Genomic DNA, 19,763 nt, shown 5'->3' on the forward strand with positions numbered 1-19,763 from the left:
ATATGGGGGAGAGACACAGGCTGCTGCCGTGATACATGAAGGGGGGTCACATACTGCTGCAGAGACACCTGGGGGGAATGGGACGCCAAATTACTGCCTTTCCCCAGGTGACAAAAATCCTAGATTCAGCCCTGACTTACCTTTTGTCAGTACTCCGCTTCACATGAAGGCTTCTCTTCACTTTGCTGTAGAAGGAGATATTAGCACCTTAAGAAATACAAACATGAAAGCTTACTGTGTTTCCTATAGGTTAATATTTGCTTTACAAATATTCTGCTTAAGAATTTCACAGTATTTACAGTCTCCGAATTATAAATAACATTAGCAGTCAAACATCAGTTATTTAGAGTGATCGCAAAGTGACTGGATGATGACGGGCCCCATGCTGTACAGCTGGCTGATGACCACGCACACAAACGCCAATGCAGCCAATGGTCATAATCAGGACCAAATAGATTTTAATAGAGTAAGTTGATCATCTTATCTCTATATATGGAGCCACATTGGAGTAATTTATTTGACCATCTTAATTGCATAATCAGGGGTCAGTGGGGTGACGTAATTTTGGGTTCTCTAATACACATGGGAACAGACCACGCACATGTTTAGCACATGCCATAGCGATCAGTAACCTCTGCATCCCCTCTGTTAATGCTTCATAATTCAAGCACTGACCAACTGATAAATAAAATTAAGGTAATTCTTGGTCTGCCAGGAATGTAGTAATGAGTTCCTAGAGGACCAAACTATGTACTATGGGCCTGATTCAGATTTGGGCATAGAGTAAAACAGAGCAAGTAACTGTGCACCAGGAAGAACCCTGTTGCAATGCAAGGGGTGCACATACCTGTACATACATCTTTTTGGCATGCAGGGTAAATACTGGCTGATTTTGCATGTAGCCCACAAATGCTGGACAGCTTTATTTTTACACTGCCATTTACATGTCAGTTTGGATACCCCCCTCCCAAATCTAAATCTCTCTGCACACTTTACATCTGCCCCCTCCGCAGTGGAGCATGGTTTTACCAAGATGCACATTACTTACTCTTACTCACTCCATTCCCAAATCTGAATTAGGCCCCATTTCTTATTTTTAATGTTTATATAAATCTAAGCATGTTTTATTATAATAACTTGTATTGTTTACCTTTCCCCAATAATGGCTGATCCAGATCGAGGTCATGATTCTGAATTGAGGATCTTGTCTGATTGTCACTTGCAAAGGATGACAGGGAACCTCCCGACCCCATTGTCATGATCGTCACTTCAGAAGAAACTGTATTAAGAAGACGCAATCTTGTTATTGTCCTTGTGTAGCACCAAAAGAATTATACTGTGCATATGTACATATAGGCAGAGTTGCCGACTTGTAGCTCCTTCCTTCCGGGAGGGAGCTATCGGGCATCCTCAGCAGGGGGGCATGTCCCATCAGAAGGGGGTGTGACCCGGACTATGACTAGTCAATGGGGGCGGGGCATGGGCGTGACAACGCAATCGTGTCATCGCGGCCCCGCCCCCTCTTCACAATGCCAAGATAAATGGCAGTGTGAAGCAGGGGGCGGGGCCATGATGACGCGAATCGCGTCATCGGGCCCCCTGCTGATGGGGATAATACTGTATTTGCAGGGGGGAGCGGCGGCGAGCCAGATGAATCGCCGGGGACCGGGAGACTTACCTACCTTTCCGGGGGGCCGGGAGCAGCACCCGATTTTCGGGAGGCTTCCGACCAAATCGGGAGGGTAGGTAAGTATGCATATAGGAGCTCATTCAGACCCGCTCGCTAAGATGCATACTTTTGCTGCTGTCGATGGTATGCAGTGTGTATGCGGATACCTTAGCGAAAGTTCACAATGCATTCACTCGCTGCGCATACTCAGCCCAGCAGAGTGAGTGACAGGGGAAGCAGTTTGTAGGTGGTAACAGGGGCTGGCCATTAAAAGCGGGGGAGTGGAGGTGCAAACGCAGGCGTGCCTGAGCATCTCAACAACGTTTTAGAGGTGTGCATAATTAAAAGACAGCATCATAGTACACGTCACCTGGCTTGTTTTTACACTGAGGTGCTCGCAGTGCTTGTGGCAGGGTATGGTTAACCTCAAGCGCTGCGATAGCTTCCGATGTTTCCCGATGTACCGATGGTTGCATACACTTCCTGGACATGACGTGCATAAGTGGGCATCTTAAAACAGGCTGGTGGTGGGTGTCTGCATAAACTATGTGATCGCTCTCTAAGAAATACTGGGCGTGCGAATGCATTGCTGTGCGGTAGCACTGCCTACGCAATTTGCATACACATCGTGCGAGCGATCGCATCTAGCGAGTGGCTCTGAATCAGGCCCATAGTCCATATACCAGCCCACTTTGAACACTGTATATATTTACATTCTGGGGGATAGTCAATACAAGTGATGCAAGAACATGTCCCAGGTGAAACAGGTAACAGATGCAGTTCTATGAATCCCTCAATACAGGAACACGAAATCTGGAAGCCACAAAAATCTGAGATACTTGTAATACATCCCAATTTTTGAATAAAACATGTAAATACTAAGGGGCCTGTGTATCAAAGCTGGGAGAGTGATAAAATTGTAACAAATAAATCACCAACCAATCAGATCCTATCATTTTTAAAACAAAGCCTGCAAAATGTAAATTAGAAGCTGATTGGTTAATACTTTTTCTCTCACAATTTTATCACTCTCCCAGCTTTGATACAAGTTTTTTTACCTAGGGGCTGCAGGGCAGCAGCCGCCTGAAGTAAAATCCGCCACTTCTGGGAGCCAGTTGCACTGAAGACGATTTAACGTTTTGTTATATATTAAACTATAACATTACCTGATTGTATTCATTTCCTAAACTTTTATACATATGCAGGAAAACATTGAACTGTGTTTTCCAGTACTTAATATCTAATAGGAAACTGTTTGGATGAGATGGCGCTTGCATCTAGGTATGCTTCCACAATTAAAGCGTGCCTGCTGCCTACAGAAGTCGGCCATTTTGTGGGCTGAATCAATGTGAATTCAGCCTATCAATTTACTAAAAATACATCACTAAACATTGTGAATATACTTACCTTCTGCAGTGTCTGCGGAAACCTCGAAAGAAATCTCCAGGGAAAAATGGCACTGCCGCTCTTTTCACGAGGACATGAGCATGCACAGTAGACTTAGACAGTACCACAGTCTACACTGCCCTGCCTGCCGCCAGGGGAGGGCTTGCTCGGAGACTGTACATGGGACCCCTCACCTCATGAGACTCCCCAGCCTCATACCTCAGTAATGTCACTGGTTTCTTGTGAATGGGTAGGCTGCATACTTAAGGTCTGAGGGCCTGATTCAAAGCCGGACGCTCTGACCAGAGCGCTCGCTCTGAATCAGGGCCCTCCTACCTAAAAATGGAGCGGCCTCTTGGACGCTCGCATAGCTGTGGGTTACCACCCACAGCTTATGCGAGCGTCCATGATGATGGTCGCGATGGTCAAGACCATCGCGACCATCGGGCTTGCGACGAGACTCTGCGGTAGGGTCTCGCTGCCGCAAGCCCAGAAGTGCTTTTGACTCTATCAGAGCCAAAAGCACTCCCACTGACATCACTAGTGATGTCAGTGGGGCCGGCTCCAGGCGGAAGGCGTTCCCATGGGAACGCCTTCCGTCTGGGCAGCAACACCCCCGGCACGCCCACCAAAGGGGGCGTGCTGTCAATCACCATCGACAGCACGCCCCCTTTGGTGCGAGACCCATAGCGACAGCTTGGCTGTCGCTATGTGGGTCTCGCGCATGCGCATGATGGAGCTCCCTCAGTCATGCGCATTAGGGCACCATCGACCCGCTTGCGAGCGTCCTGCGCTCGCGAGCGGGTCTGAATTAGGCCCTTGAGACCTCTGTGTGAAACAGTGGCTCCTAGTTTTTTCCCAGATATTTTATAGATGGATAAAGAGTTATCATTGTGGTTATTGTTTTTATCCCAATAATATAATGTGTGACTACATGTTACCTTCTGTGATTCCGCTCTCTATGGTTTCCAGAGAAGATAAGCTTTGATTGCTTTTATTCTCCTCGTTCCATTCGGAGAGTCTTTGCTTTTCTTCTCTCCACTTCTGGTTGTAGCTAGTGCAGCTAATTGTAATTCCATCAAGAGAAGCGTCCTCTTTACCATTACTGGGAGACAATGGTTTATTAGAGATGTCCCTCATGGCTGGATACATTCGAAGTGGAACTGGGCGTTTGCTGGGAAGACCTCTACTTGGAATATCAATTAATACTTTCTTTGCTACATTTGGTGGAAATGGTTGACGTCTGTACGGAAGATTGACAGTCTGCTGGTTGGCGATTGGTGGCTTTTCACCAATTGATAGTGATGGAAATGTCTCAGTAGATTCAGGTTTACTATTCCGTTCCACAGGCTTTATCTGGGATGCCGATGAGATATTAGTAATCATTTTAGTTGTGTTTGTTCGACTTAGAAAATATCTTTCTTGGTAACGAGACTCTGCATCTTGTTCCGATTCATCCACGAAACGCACCCTCTCCTTTGGTGACCTGTGCGGTGTCTTCTCATTGAAGTTTATTGAACTTTTTTTGGAGTTAGGTTTCACGGGACTTTTTCCAACATTCACAATTTGTGTTCTATCAAATAAAACATTTGAATAAATAAAAGAATATTTTCCAAGACAGTCTACGCCAGTGGTCTCCAAACCGTAGCTACTGGTAGCTCGCAGTTTTAATTTTGGTAGTTCGCCTAGCTGCAGTACTGCAGAGCCAGCTAGAAGCCGACTAGGTGGAAGTAACCTCTGATGCATGCTCCCCTGTGGCATTGACGCCGTGGGTGGAGCCACAGGAAAGTGATTGCCATAGCCGCTACGATCACTTGACGTGCTTCCCCGTGGTTCCACTCATCGTGTCTACACCACGGTGGAGCGGCACAATACGTGACAAACACTGCGAGTGACTCCTGCCCAGCCCTCCCGGAAAATCACACAGCAGCCCAGCCTATATCTTTTGCTCCTCTACTGCACTTACCTCCTTGGAGCCGGTAATTAACAGTGAAATGTGCCTCTTCTTAAACTTTATTTACAAATTGCAACGATATCACTATTAATTAAATTCATTGTTGTTTTCTATTAAACATTTTTTTTCATTTTCATTAAATGACCTTCAATTGTTTGGTTATTAGCCAGATTTTTTTTTTCTATAATTTTAGTAGCTCTTCACGAGGTTTAATTTGTCTCAAATAGCTCACACCCCAATTAAGGTTGGCGACCACTGGTCTACCCCAAATAATAAAGTGTAAATATTACTTAAACATATTTTGAAGATGTTAAAGTAGATGTAACTGTATTTTGAAGTGTTATTAGGGAATAAGCTTAATTTTGACTATGTTCATTCCTTTGTAATAATCCTTTATAACCTTTATGGGATTATGCTGAAAAAATGCAACATTTACAGATTTTTTTTTTAATAATGTATTTCAGTTGTTTATGCTGCACAAATGAAATTACTTAAAGAAAAAAAAAAAAAAGCTTACATGTTCTCGGGAGGAAGTACCATGTGATTGGCTTTCATTGGTCCAGCAGTTGTTTTGGGTTTAGTTGAAAATTTTTGTTTTATGTCCTTTAGATCTCGGTCGTCATGGGGACTATTGATTTTTGGCCTTTGAAATGCAAAAAGAAAAAAGTAATGAAACATATGCAGTTTCTCTCATATCTTCTACATTGATAGAATATTTCTTAATTACCACCAATATTTATATTATTATTATTATTATCTCCTAAGGCACAGGTTCTCAAACTCGGTCCTCAGGACCCCAAACAGTGCATGTTTTCCAGGTCTCCTCACAGAATCACAACTGAAATAATTAGCTCCACCTGTGGATCTTTTAAAATGTGTCAGTGAGTAATGAATACACCTGTGCACCTGCTGGGTGACCTGCAAAACGTGACCTGTGTGGAGTCCTGAGGACCAAGTTTCAGAACATGTGTCCTAAGGCAGTGGTTCTCAAACTCGGTCTTCAGGACCTCACACAGCTCACGTTTTCCAAGTCACCTAGCAGGAGTACAGGTGTGTTCATTACTCACTGACACATTTTAAAAGATCCACAGTTGATTATAATTATTTCACATTTGATTCTGTGAAGAGACCTGGAGTCCTGAGGACTGAGTTTGAGAACCTGTGCCCTAAGGAACACTGAGAAACATAGCAAGCCACTCACCTAAAGTGTATTACAGTAAGTTATAAGTTCAGAAACATACTCCTAGTACTTTGCAACAACAGGTCATAGTATCCTACTAAATTCATTGCACTGTACTAAAATCTAAAAATATATTTTAATTTCAAATGCATATTTATTACAATACGCATTTTTAATGGGGATGTGATAAATACTTTTCATCCTAATTAGCAAAGATGACTCTTCACGTGAATATACTAACATCCTCTTGCCAGAAGACGGGTTATGATAAGAGCATGTTCTGGCGAAGAGCTGGAAGCAGTAGGATAGCGTAAGGCTATCTGCCAATGTCGAATGCGGAGGAGGGGGGTACAGGATGATCAGCAGCACTGTTCGGTGGGGGAGGAGCAGCATAAAGATCGGGCCAACCCCGAACAGAGTAGGGGCCAGGGCAGACCGAGGTGACCCTTCAATATAGGTGACTGGGTCCAATTTACTAGTTTCTAATAACATGATACAGTTGGAGAAGATTGAGACACTTAAAATAAGTCAATGGACAAAGTGGCCTAATTTTAATTTCCAGCAAGTTCATGAGACCTTTATTCCAATTAATAATATTAGTGATAACATAAGAAGCCACTAAGAGCCATATGTTTGCCTACTTGAGGCAGTATTCAATTAGTTTTGCCTCCGCAAAAAAGTTCTGCCTACCCGACTTTTCGCCTACATCGCGTGTTTTGGATGCGAAAACTTATTATGCAGGTCCCCGCTTATCGCCCTATTCAATTACTAACCAGGCGAAAACGGCAAGCGCCGAATGTAAAACAGGCGAAAAGTGCTGTCAGAATAGGGGAAATCAGTCTGAACCCCCCAAAAAGATGCACTAACATTGGGGATCAATGTAGAAGTGTTCCAATAGCCCTAATAAAACTATTTGGGGTACTGAAGTTGTTTAAAATCCTTGTTATTAGCGTCCTTGTAAAAGTGGTGAAGAATGGCATAAAGCAGTATTTTTTGGTGAAAATAAGTAGTCCAGTCAAATTTGGGGTAGTTGAAAATAGGTGCTAGCATCTTTTAAATTCTCTAAAGTGAAGTTTAAAAAAAATGTGAAAAACGCACTTGTTACAAGCACCTGCAAGCCCAAAAAAACATCAGATCCATCCTTGCAGACCCCTAAGAAGGGTATTTTGCTAGTATTTATGCTTGTCCCCCCACTTTTTACTTTTTCACCCCCAAAATGAAAGCACTTTTTTGGGGTGTTCTTAAGTTTTTCCCTTAGATTTTTTGACACAGTTGTCCTTTGGGGGGCTGTCCCAAGGGTTCTGAGTGGTTCCCCATGTTTGCACCCCAAAATAAAAATGTAGCACTTCATTTCTCCTGCTATTCTTAGGCAAATCTTTTTCGCTTATTACATTGCATTGACTTTCCGCGTAGGCAAAAACCGTCTGGAATTGAATTTGGAGATAAGTTCCGATCACGCAAAAAGCCCCGATCAGCGATAGTTTTCCGGGGAAAACGGATTTTCGCTTCTGATTGAATATGGCCCATAGTGTGCCTCACTTTTCCTACACAACCATAAAGAGAACATTTATAAAAAACCTTTTGAGAGAATGAAACCAAGAGTGTGTTTGGATGCTCTTGGTCTCCTCACCAGTTTTTAGAACTGTAGTTGAAAATATATTCTAGATATTTTAAAATAGAGTTTACCTGAGTATTCTTATCGGCGTGCTCACAGATACCCCAGAGTCACTGTCTGAGATGCAGCCACCTGGGAGAAAGGAAAATAATGAAATATGAGAGTTCTATGTTCTGTGCTGCAAAATAATTCACACTTAATACATTTGTGCTTATAGAGAAACATTGCTTGTTAAACATACTGTGTTTCAGCTGTCTATTTATTACTAATAGTTCCCAAATACAATACACCATGGCATCTACTAACGTTTCTTGGTAAGAAGCCTCTTAGTAACCTTAATATATAGACTCTAGATTTAGGGTGACATCCTGGACTCCTGAGAGAGGGGACAGTTTTCCCGACAGCGGGGATGATTCTGAGTCGGAGGTATACGCAGCCACTTTTGCGCCCGAACGCAGTAGCCTCCAGGCTATTTCACATTGCTTATTTCACATTATGCCCCGCTTGCTCAAGATGCGACTCAGACAGAGTAACTTGCTACTGTGGACGCATTGTGCGACACACGCGTGCAGATCCCATCTGCAATTTCTGGTGCATGTGCAATTAGCGGTAAAATAGCGAGATGCATCCTATAATCCTATTCTGCAGATGCGTCTGACACAGAATCTTCCCCTCTGTGCTTCCCTGTATCATAGTGAATGCTAGTTAGGCATTTCCACATCTAATACAGTTAGTATAGCCCCTCCCTATATATAGAAACAGGGGGCCTAATTCAGACCCACTCGCGAGCACTGAGCGCTCGCAAGCGGGTCGATGTTGGCCCAGTGCGCATGCGCACGAGGGAGCCGGCCCCGTCGTGCGCATGCGCGAGACCCGGATAGCAACGGGCAAACCTTTGGTGGGCGTGCCAGGGGCGTTGCTGCCCAGACGGAGGCGTCTCCATGGGAACGCCTACCGTCTGGGGCCGGCCCCACTGACATCACAAGTGGTGTCAGTGGGAGTGCTCTCGGCTCTGACCGAGCCGAAAGCACTCCAGGGCTTGCGGCAACGAGACCCTACCACAAGGGTCTCGTCGCAAGCCCGATGGTCGCGATGGTCTTGACCATCAGGACCATATTTTTGGCCGCTCCCTATAGCTGTGGGTGGTTACCTACAGTTGTGCGAGCGGCCGGGAGGCCGCTCAAAAAAACCAGAGGGACGGCCCTGATTCAGAGCGAGCGCTCTGTCAGAGCGTCCGGCTCTGAATCAGGGCCATGGTGTGGTATATTTTGATGGGATAAATACTGACCCAGCATAATAAAAAGTATTTTCAGAGGTTGATGGATTTTGGACCCCATACTATAGTGACGGCATTCCAGATTGGGACCGAATGTAGGCGGGAGGTATCCTTGGTATCTCCTGCGCTAACTTTAGAATAAATGGCCACACTAATTAATTTTCACCTACTTTTGTAGAAATTGAAAGACAATGAATAGGCCCCTTAATGGCTTAATAGTATAGGCCTGATTTTGAGGTGCAGATGTCAGATGCAGTGGAGCGTTTTTTTCTCTAACGTGCATGTGTACAGATATCGTGCGCGCACAGTCAGAACTGCAATTGACGAGCACAGAAACTGCCGATAGACGCAGACATGGACGCTGCTAGGTACGACTCATCCCCTGTATGTCAAATGTTCCAATTCTTAATTTTAAGCCGTAGTTAGACCTCAGGGGTATTCAACATGCGGCCCGCCATCTGTTGTGGAACTACACATCCCAGCATGCTCTGCCACAGTTTTAGCATACCCTTTCAGCCAAACTGTTGTAGGGCATGCTGGGATTTGCAGTTCCACAACAGCAGGAGGGCCACGTGTTGGATACCCCTGGGTTAGCGCTTGTCACAGTGACCTTTAGTGGTCTGTTTACTAACCAGTAGGTTGTCAAAACCGTCAATCATCGACAGCTCTAACCAATAGATTTAAAAATAAATGGTAAACAAGTCTGATTTAGCATTTATATCTATTGCCATTTTATATCCATGGATGATCGACGGCTTTGTCAACCCGCTGGTTAGTAAATATGCCCCTTAGTCTACGCTGTGCACCCATAGAGGTAGAGGGTCTGATTCTGAGTCGCTATGTCGATGTTGGACATAGCTGAGCGATTTTTTTTGCACCCGCGCATTGGCGTCCGATTGGGTTTGTATTCGTACATAGTTGCAATTGTGATTTCAGATGAGCGCGCACAGAAGTGTATTGAAAATGTGTTGTGCGCTCCTGGGCAGTGACAGGGTGGTGGCTATGCAGACGCACGGAGATGGATCATATTACGGCTGTGTTATGGGAGTGTCACATTTAATTGCTCAACAACAAGCCTGGGTAATTAGTACCCGCGCCCCCCCTCTCAGCACCCCTGCTCATGGGTGTGTACCCTTACCATGCAGCAGGCTAAGAACATGCACTGCTCAGTCTAAACTGTAAGCTTTATCTGTCTGATCGGTACATTTTCTCTGATCCACAGTATCTGTAGAAATGTATTTCTAAAGCTGCAAACACACACAACGATTTTTTGAACGATTATCGTTAAATGATATCGTTTAACGATAATCGTTAGAAAAAATCGTATACTTTCTAAATCAAACAATGAACGATAATCGCGTTCACGTTTGTAGTTCAGTCAGACTTGTCAACTGAACGATTTTCATTAAGGGAATATGCAAAAATCTTTGTAGTTCAATAAAATCGTTCATTACACTTTAAAAAAATCTGACAGATAATCTGACCGAAAATCATTCATAAAATCTTTGGTAACAAAATCGTTGTGTGTGTGTATGCAGCTTAAGTGAATAAATGAAGATGCAGATAGGCCAGGTCTTGGGTAACTAGTTACCAGGGTCCATTACAGTTGCATGGACTCCTATGGTTAGAATTATGCCATTCATGTGTACAGATACAATTTGCTTTATATAAAAACTATACATTTAAATAAATATGTTACTTTTAAAGATAAACTTTTACCATTTCTGGACAAGTTGTCTGTGTTCTTAGGTAGGTTGGTGATTAACCTGCTGGGCTTGTTGGGCAAAATCTCTTTCACAATAACTCCTAGTGGATCTTGACTAGAGATGCCCTTGTAGGTAGACGTGGCCTCTGTAGTCTCTACATTGCTTTTGTGGTTACTATCTTGTTCAACGTCAACCCTTTTTCGTACGTTGAGTCTATGTTTTAGCTCCGCCTTATTTTGTTCAACTTGAGTACGTAGAGTTGGAAGACTGAATGAAGCTCGGTTCTGAGCACCGAGGTAATCGCTTCGGTTCCAGGTTGACACAGATACGATTTTATCCTGGATGATGATGGAACCGCCACCCCGCTGGGAATTTTCTGCTTCCTGTCTTTGTTCGCTTTGTGTTTTCTGAAATTTAACTTTGGAGAGGAAGCTGTCTTGAGTCCATCTTTGGTGAGAAGCATGGTTCAGAGACTTTGGTAAAATCCCAAGAGATGTCAAGGACGCCGTGTTCTCCAGACGTGGTAATTTTTGCACAGATTCATCCCCTTTGCCAAGGTTCGGAGCAAGGTTGAAGGTGTTTGGATATTTTCGGCGAAGCTCATTGTAGAATACATCTAACTTTTTGTTATTACCACCAGATACATCCATCAATGTGTCTTACTTTGAGGGTCTCTTTCCCCTAGTTCACAGCATTACAGCTACATTATACCACAACGGATCTGCTTAGGGACAAAAATAGACATAACATTGTAGCACTGCAATATAACAGAATTATTAGGTCACATTGATAATAAGACAAATTTAATTTTAGAGGTTGCCCAATTTTAACTATATGTGAGCTAAGGGCCTGATTCAGAGCCGCTCGTAAGCGGCCGCTCGTACGTTCCGACCGATGTTCGCACAACTGCGCATGTGTACGGATTTTAATACGCATGCGCGAACCAGTCAGTGCGGCTGAAAATCGTGTGCTCGCTAAATAGCGAATGCCTGCTATTTTGAGTGACAGGATGAGGCGTTTGTGGGTGGTAACAGGGGAAGGTGCTTGAAAACGGGGAGTGGAGATCCGAACGCAGGCGTGCCTAAAGGTCAAAACGGGCGTTTTAAGGGTGTGCATAATTACTAAAGCAGCGTCATCGACCACGTCAGTTGGTTGTTTTATAGTTAGAACTGCTCGCATGATTGTGGTAGGAAAAACCAACCACAAGAATAGCGAGCAGTTCATACGCCGTCCGATGTACTCGATTAATCTAATAAATAGCGGACATGACGTATGATGCGAGCAGCCAGGGGGCGTGTTTTTTAAAATTACGTTCGCATGTTTTGTTCGCTCGTTCAGACATAGAGGCGTGAACAGACCGCAAAGAGCGAACGGTTAATTTAAATAGCCAGCCCCTTTTTCTGGACGAGCGAGCGCAAATAGCATCCGGCTCTGAATCAGGCCCTAAGTTCCACGTGGTTCATAGAAGTTCCTGCACAGCGGGAGCAGGTGCCAAATAACTAGGAACTTTTTCATTGGACACCTAATGTGGGACAGGCCATGATGTTAGTTCCTGCATCAATGGCAGTGAAAGGCTTACATTTTATTTTGTACTGTAAGTTACCCGTTTCTTGTTCACTTATTATTTTATGTACTCTGTAAGGCGCTGCGGAAAACTTGTGGCGCCATATAAATAAAGGATAATAATAATAATAATAATAATAATAAAAGGATACAGAAATCCTTGTACACAGGGCCATAATCTGGAAGCCCTGATTTGCTTGGGATTCCAGTTAAGCTAGTTAAAAAAAATTTTTTTTTAATATATACATATACAATTTTCACCCCGAGAGGACTACAGCAAAAGGAAGATTGTGCCGGCCCTTAGAGGGCGCCACTGAGTCCCGGTTCCCGGTCCCCCCCTCCCCCAAGCCGCCGCAGGGAGGCTCCATTTGCCAGGCGCCCGCTGATATTTGTTATCAGCTGGCACCCGGCTCCCTCCCTGCAGCCGAAGGCCGGAGCTCGCTCCCGCAGAGAGCACTGTGTGAGGGACGTCATGACGTCTCTCCCATAGATCAGAGGGGCCGGAGCTCACTCCTGAGCGCCGGCTCCCGCAGAGAGCACTATGGGAGGAATGTCATGACATAATGGCGTCTCTCCCATAGATCCGTGGTGGAGCCGCGGTCGGACCAGACGGCAGCGGACGCAGGAGCGGGGCTTAAGGTAAGTAATGTGTTTGTATTTTAATTGTATTTTTTTTTTTCCAGAAGCACCAGCACTGGGGGCATAGCTATAGGGGGGTTTACTATAGGGGGCATTAATACTGGTGGCATAGCTATAGGGGGGCATTATTACCGGGGGCATAGCTATAGAGCAGCATGGCTATAGGGGGATTACTATAGGGGCACGGCTATAGGGGGGTTTTACTGCTGGGGGCATGGCTATAGGGGGGCATTATTTCTGGGGGCATGGCTATAGGGGGGCATTACTACTGGGGGCACAAATATAGGGGACACGACTATAGGGGGGGCATTTCTACTGGGGGCATTACTAATGGGGACATAATTACTGGAGGCACTTCTATATGGGGGGCATTACTATAGTGGGCATTACTACTGGAGACACTACTATAGGGGGCATTACTAATGGGGCATTACTACTGGGGGCACTACTATAGGGGGCATTACTACTTTGGGCATTCCTACTGGGGCACTACTAATGTGGGCACTACTATTGGGGGCATTACCTTAGGGGACATTACCAATGGGGGCACTACAACCGGGGCCATTGTGTAAGGGGTATCACTGCTGTGGGCCTTGTGTATAAGGGGCACTCATTTGGGCATTGTGTAAAAGGGGCACCACTGTATGTTATGTCATAACACGAATAAGGGGACTACTGTGTGGCGTAATTTGAATTGGGGATAATGTATTATAAAGGGAATTACTGTGTGTGGCACAATGTATTATACAGGGCATTACTGCGTGTGGCATAATGTGTTATACAGGTTATTACTGCGTATGGCATATTACTGCATGCGGCATAATATCTTATAAAGGCCATTACTGTGTGTGGCATAATGTGTTATACAGGGCAATACTGCGCAACTGGGAACTTTCGCCCTGAGCTCCACAATGTCTAGAACCGGCCCTGTGTGCAGCCCATATGTTCCATCCTATCATGTGCAGATCGTGCCGTTTGTTATGTTCATGCGATCCATCGTGCGGCAATTCAAGTAATTTCAATGACTGTTTCCCTAATGAGCACGTGAGACACAGGATCGATCATACGACAGATCCTGTGCTAACAAATATGCTGCCGGGACTGCCAGGGAGCTCCGGGAAGTCGGATGCTGAATCGGAACGTATGCTGGTCGTGCAGGTGTGGGCCAGCATTAGTGAGTACATTGGCAAAGGGGGATTTAGCTATCCAACTTTGCAAATAAATATTTTGTGTTAACCTTGGACATTTAAACAATTGGACTTTGATAGTCCCGATACCAGCATAGCTTAACATATTTACTAAGCTCCCTAGTTGAATTTCAATTTAGTGTTTATGGTGTTTTAAATGTGTTAGTTATTGAAGTTCCATCTTTTTGTTGACATCACCAAAGATAGCTGGGAAGTATCTTCAGAGTCTCAAGCCCTATCTCCTGCAAAATCACCCATGTTCTCCAAAGCTAGGCCTTTCCACCACATAGTAAATCATACTTGCTCACTCCCCCGCATCCTGGTGCTTTCCAGGTAAAGTGGGCGAGGAATGGAGCCTGGTGATGCAAATCGCTATGAATCGCGTCATTGTGGCCCCACCTCCTGCGGCTTCCATAATTCGCTGCGAAAAGGTCGAGTGGACAGAGCCGCAATGACATAACATACCCCCAACCCACACACCCAGACTTGCCTCTCCCAGAGACTGACTTGCCAATGTCGGCAAGTATGTAATAACTAGGCCTGCTGATGTTTTCCTTTGGTCTGAGTCCATCAGCTTAGCTTGGCCACAGATGCAATTATTTAGCAATTCCTTCAGAATCTATTACAGGTTGAGTCTCCCATATCCAAAATGCTTGGGACCAGGGGTATTTTGGATATCGGAATAGTCCGTATTTTGGAATAATTGCATATTATAATGAAATGTCTTGGAAATGGGACCCAGATATACACACAGAATGCATTTATGTGTTATATACACCTTATACACATAGCCTGCAGGTCATTTTAGACAATATTTTTTATAATTTTGTGCATCAAAAAAAGTTTGTATACATACATGAAATTCATTTATGTTTCATATACACCTTATGCACACAGCCTGAAGGTTATTTTATACAATATTTTTAATAATTTGTGTCTTAGACAAAGTTTATGTACATTAAACCATCAAAAATCAAAGGTTTCATTATCTCAGTCATGCTGAAAATATTCCGTATTTCGGAATATTTGGATATGGGAGACTCAACCTGTATATCATGCCTCACAACACTTAGGTCATGAGTTCAATTCCTAACAAAAGCTAAATTGGTGTTGAGTTTGTATGTTCTCCCTGTATATGCGTGGGTGTCCTCCCATGATCCAAAAACGTACTATTAGGTTAATGGGCCTCTGACAAAAAGAAAAACAAAAGAAAAATTAATCGTGTGTGCGCATGTGAGTCCATGAGGTCGGGAATATTGTAAGCTCCACTGCGGCAGGGGACTGATGTGTATGATTAATATTCTCTGCAAACTCTGCATATTAACTGTTAAGGTGCGCGCGCGCACACACACACACACACACACACACTTAGTTAATGAACGATTTTAGTAAGATTTTCTACCTTGAAAAAATGAACTAAAATCGTTTACTAAAGTTGTTCATTTACTATGTTCATTTAAATGTAATGAACTATTTTTATGAACTACAAACGATTTTTGCATATTAACGTAATGAAAATCGTTGAGTTGACAAGTCTGACTGAACTACAAACGTGAATGCGCATGAACAATAATCGTTCATCGTTTGACTCAGAAAGTGAATGATTTTTTCAAACGATTATCGTTAAACGATAATCGTTCAAAAAATCGTTGTGTGTGTATGCACCTTTAGCAATAATAATCATATATTTGTTTATTAAGAGTGTGCCACATTAATGCTCTAAACCAGGGGTTCCCAAACTTGTTCATCAAGGCACCCTTGCAATCCTGGTTTTAAGGATATCCATGCTTGTGCACAGATGGTATAATCACACTGAGGTACTAATTAAATCACCTGTGCTTAAGCATGGCTATCCTTAAAACCTGGACCATTAGGGTGCCTTGAGAATAGAGTTTGGGAGCCACTGCTCTAAACCAAAGCAATCTAATCTAGAAGACTGATTTCCAATTGCAGAAGGTGACGTTTGATCTCCCAGTATGTTATAGATGTTAGATTTTTAAATTAAAAACAATACAGTTGTTTTGGCAACTTAAAAAGCAGCATGAACCATCTGTGTTACAAAAGGGGTCCTTGAGTTTATCCAACTTTTTAAAATGATTGGTGTTGCTGATGTTAAAATCCCATATGCCTGACAAATGCCATGCAAAGGTATGGTTAGTGGCAGCACATATATTGGGGGGGGGGTGCTGAAGTACTAACAAATAATTGCACGGGCATCCAATTATCCCTATGGTCAAATTGCAATATTCCAAGTTTGTTGCATTAGATCAAATGATCTTACAATAAACAGCAAACATAAATCTAAAGCAGAATTGTCTCAGGACACCCTGCCCACGCCATCTCGAATGTCCGAGTTTGGAATCTATTATATGGGAGAGTTTGTGTATATATTCTCCCAGTGCCTCTGTATAGCTATCAATCTCATCATACTGTAACTGTATGTATTATTGGGAATGTGTGTGTTGTATGTTAGATTATAGTATACCTGATAGGTGTCAGAAAGTTTGTATGTATGTGTTTATGTTCATGTATGAAAATAAAGTGTATCCGCCTCCACTAAATGACATGGCACTCTCATACCCCTTTTACACCAGAGCTAAAACCCGGGTTATTGCAGGGTTAACCCGGATAGCTCCTTGGTGTAAAAGGGGACAGGGCTGGATTTCCGGATCGAGTGACCCCGCAATCCAACCCAGGTAACTTGCAGGGTTTAACACAGGAATAACCCGGGAAACTCTGCAGTGTAAACGGCGCGCTCCGGGTCACGATGACCTGGAGCGCGCCGCATCCTGGCCGATTAGCCAGCTCCAGTGGCGCTTGGAGTTGACGTCATCGCCAAGCGTCCACTTCCACGCCGAAAGAGCCAGGTCACTGCAGACCCGGCTCCGGTGTGAACGGCGCCGACTCGGGAATTTCCTGGGTCGGCGCCAGCTAAATTCCGGGTCTGATCCAGTTTGGAACCCTGCTCCAACCTCCGGGTCAGACCCGGAATTTAGGTATAAAAGCAGTATTAGTGATAGCAGTGTATAGATACTAGCACAGAAAGCATACACCTGCAAACGTACCTGTATAAAGTATTCCATTTAAATGTAGACAGCAGCAGACGTCCCGTCCTGGTCATTTGTTTTATATAACCAGCTGGTCGCAGAGTTTGAGTTTTAAGACGTTGACTTATTGCTATAACTTTCTTCTCTGTGGTCAGCCCGGAGTCACATTGGTCTCAGGTGTCAGTGCTGCCTGTGGGTGTGATTTAGTCAGTTATGGGGTGTGATTGTTGTCAGCTGCTGTCATGGCTGCAGGTCCTGGACAAAGATCTGATATATAGAAGCCTCATTTATTGTGTAAATGACACAACTATTAGCCACGGCAGACGGGCAGCTTACTGTGCATGAGAGGGTTGGACAGATTACACCTACTAGTCCTATTACACCATGGATAACACTTGTACCATTGTATTAAATATTTACCCAGGTAACAGCTCTAGGCCAGTGACTACCTTTATAGTGCAGCTAATTTTTATATAGTCATTGGGATATTCAATTTATTTTTCTATATCGGCCAGATTTAAAAGCCTTATTCAGAGATGGATGCTGCTGCGTCTGCTCTTGTGTTGGTTGCCGGAGTTACGGCTGCGATAATAAGAACTGTCCTTTGCGGTGTGAGGACTTTCGGGTTTATGACCGCTGGTCAGCGCATGTGCGAGCCACAGGTAGGGATCTTGTTTGATCCCTCTCGGGGAAATATCCAAAAAGAAACCTACACAGACTTCTATTAGGCAACATCATCTATATTATGATCAGTCAGTGGGATCACCAGACAATAATCTGATTCCTTACACAGAAGAAAACATCAGGGACTCCCCTTTCTATCGATGTGCCCCTTTAGCGGTTAATGTATGGTGATCATATTTACACTAGACAAGAACATAAAACAATATACAAAAACATATAAATAAATAAATACAACTTCCATAAATAGGGGGGAGGGTCTAATCTCCCACATCTAGGGCCAGATTCAATTAGGTGCGAAAAGTCCCATAGTTTTCGCATGCCGGTCTTTTAGCCGACATCGCTGGTTTTCCATGCGAAAAAGTATTGCGCACGTCCCCGTATTCAATTAGATATCGGCAAAACGGAACCCGGCAAATTCAGACCTGGCGAAAAGTGCTGTCAGATTTGGGGAAATCAGTCTGACAGCCTCCAAAAGATGCACTGACATTGAGGATCACTATAGATACACCCGAATAGGCCTGCTGATTTGGGGTACTTAAATGCTCTCAATAGCTGCTAACTAGCATCTTTGCAGAAAAGGTGAAGAATAGCATTGAGCAGTTTTTTTGCAGAAAATAAGTAGTCCCAGCAACTTTGGGGTACATGAAAATGGGTGCTAGAATATTTAAAAGTTGCTAAAGGGATGTTTTAAAAAAAACGTTAAAAAAAAATCCACCTTCCGCAAGCACCTGCAAACTTAAAAACACCTGGAGCATGCTTGGGGGGGCCCCTGGAGTCCATTTCACTAGTTTTTAAGTTTGTCCCCCCACTTTGGTATTTTTCTCCCCCAAAATGAAAGTGCTTTTTTGGGGTGTTAAGTATTTTTTCAACTTTTTTTTAGACACATCTAACCTTTGGGGGACTGTCCCAAGGGTGCTTGGGGGTTTCTGGTGTTTGCACTCCAAAACCCCAATTCTGCACTTTTTTTCGACACCTATTCCTAGGCGAAACGGTTTTCTAGTTTTAAATAATGGTATGACATGTTTAGCTACCATATTATTCCTACACAATGTAAGCAGTTGAAATCAAGAAGGTGAAATCTAGTAAAAAAAAAAAAAAATTTCAAATGCAGATTTTATTTTAAAAGCCTATATGTAGAATCCTACTTTTTGTTGTTGAAAAGGTGGAATAATGCCAAAGCAAGGATGACAAAGTATTTTGTGGTGTATCATAGAAAAAATGTATAACATGCACATTTGCAGAAAAACAGGTTTTGTTTGGCTATTTTGCTTACATTTTATTATGTGTTAAGAGGCGTAAAAATACTGTTTTGTCAAAACTGACATTTGTGCGAGTACTGCCTAAAAAATTACTAATATTGATGTTGTAATGTGACGAGCGCAAAGGTGGAAAAATGGGCCCAGCACAGGACAGAGTGGACTCTTAGCAGTGAAAAGGTTAGTGAATATATAAAGGTGACACAATAAGGAATCTTGTTTTAGATGCAAGAAAGAGGGACACCTGAAGAAAGGTTGCTCCATATGGAAAACAGAGATACGGGGACATTCTCCAAAAGAGTACGAGCAGGAAGTTAAACACACGCACATATTTTTTTTAAAGCAACTCAAAGTCATCTGTCCTAGTGTTGGTGCATAGACCTGGGAGCAGCAAGTCACATGACAAGTGATAGAAACGTCTTCATAGAATTAGACCTGCATCACAATTTAGGGGAGATGTACTGGAGAGTGAAGTGAAGAGTAATAAAGAACAAACCTATTAACTCCTAACTGTCAAGTTACAGGCTGTTTGAAAAATGACAGTTAGGAGCTGATTGGTTGGTAGTTTATCACTCTCCACGGCTTAGATATTCTCTTTGGG

The 19,763-nt window shown here is 43.5% G+C and overlaps 1 protein-coding gene across 1 annotated transcript in view; it reads right to left on the reverse strand.

Moving 5' to 3' along the window:
- LOC148478405 (uncharacterized) overlaps positions 1–17,408 on the reverse strand; it is a 34,269-nt gene extending 16,861 nt beyond the window's left edge. Inside the window, exons 1-7 of the mRNA XM_088455455.1 lie at positions 17,241–17,408; positions 10,800–11,507; positions 7,876–7,936; positions 5,527–5,652; positions 3,997–4,628; positions 1,151–1,279; positions 141–207 (exon numbers count right to left, since the gene is read on the reverse strand). Of these exons, the coding sequence (XP_088311581.1) occupies positions 141–207; positions 1,151–1,279; positions 3,997–4,628; positions 5,527–5,652; positions 7,876–7,936; positions 10,800–11,436 (1,652 nt within the window). The 5' untranslated portion in view covers positions 11,437–11,507; positions 17,241–17,408. The remainder of the gene's footprint in view (positions 1–140; positions 208–1,150; positions 1,280–3,996; positions 4,629–5,526; positions 5,653–7,875; positions 7,937–10,799; positions 11,508–17,240) is intronic.
- Positions 17,409–19,763: the final 2,355 nt, after the last annotated feature.

Source organism: Taudactylus pleione, unplaced genomic scaffold (assembly GCF_031769625.1).
Source record: "Taudactylus pleione unplaced genomic scaffold, aTauple2 ptg000656l, whole genome shotgun sequence".
NCBI lineage: Eukaryota > Metazoa > Chordata > Amphibia > Anura > Myobatrachidae > Taudactylus > Taudactylus pleione.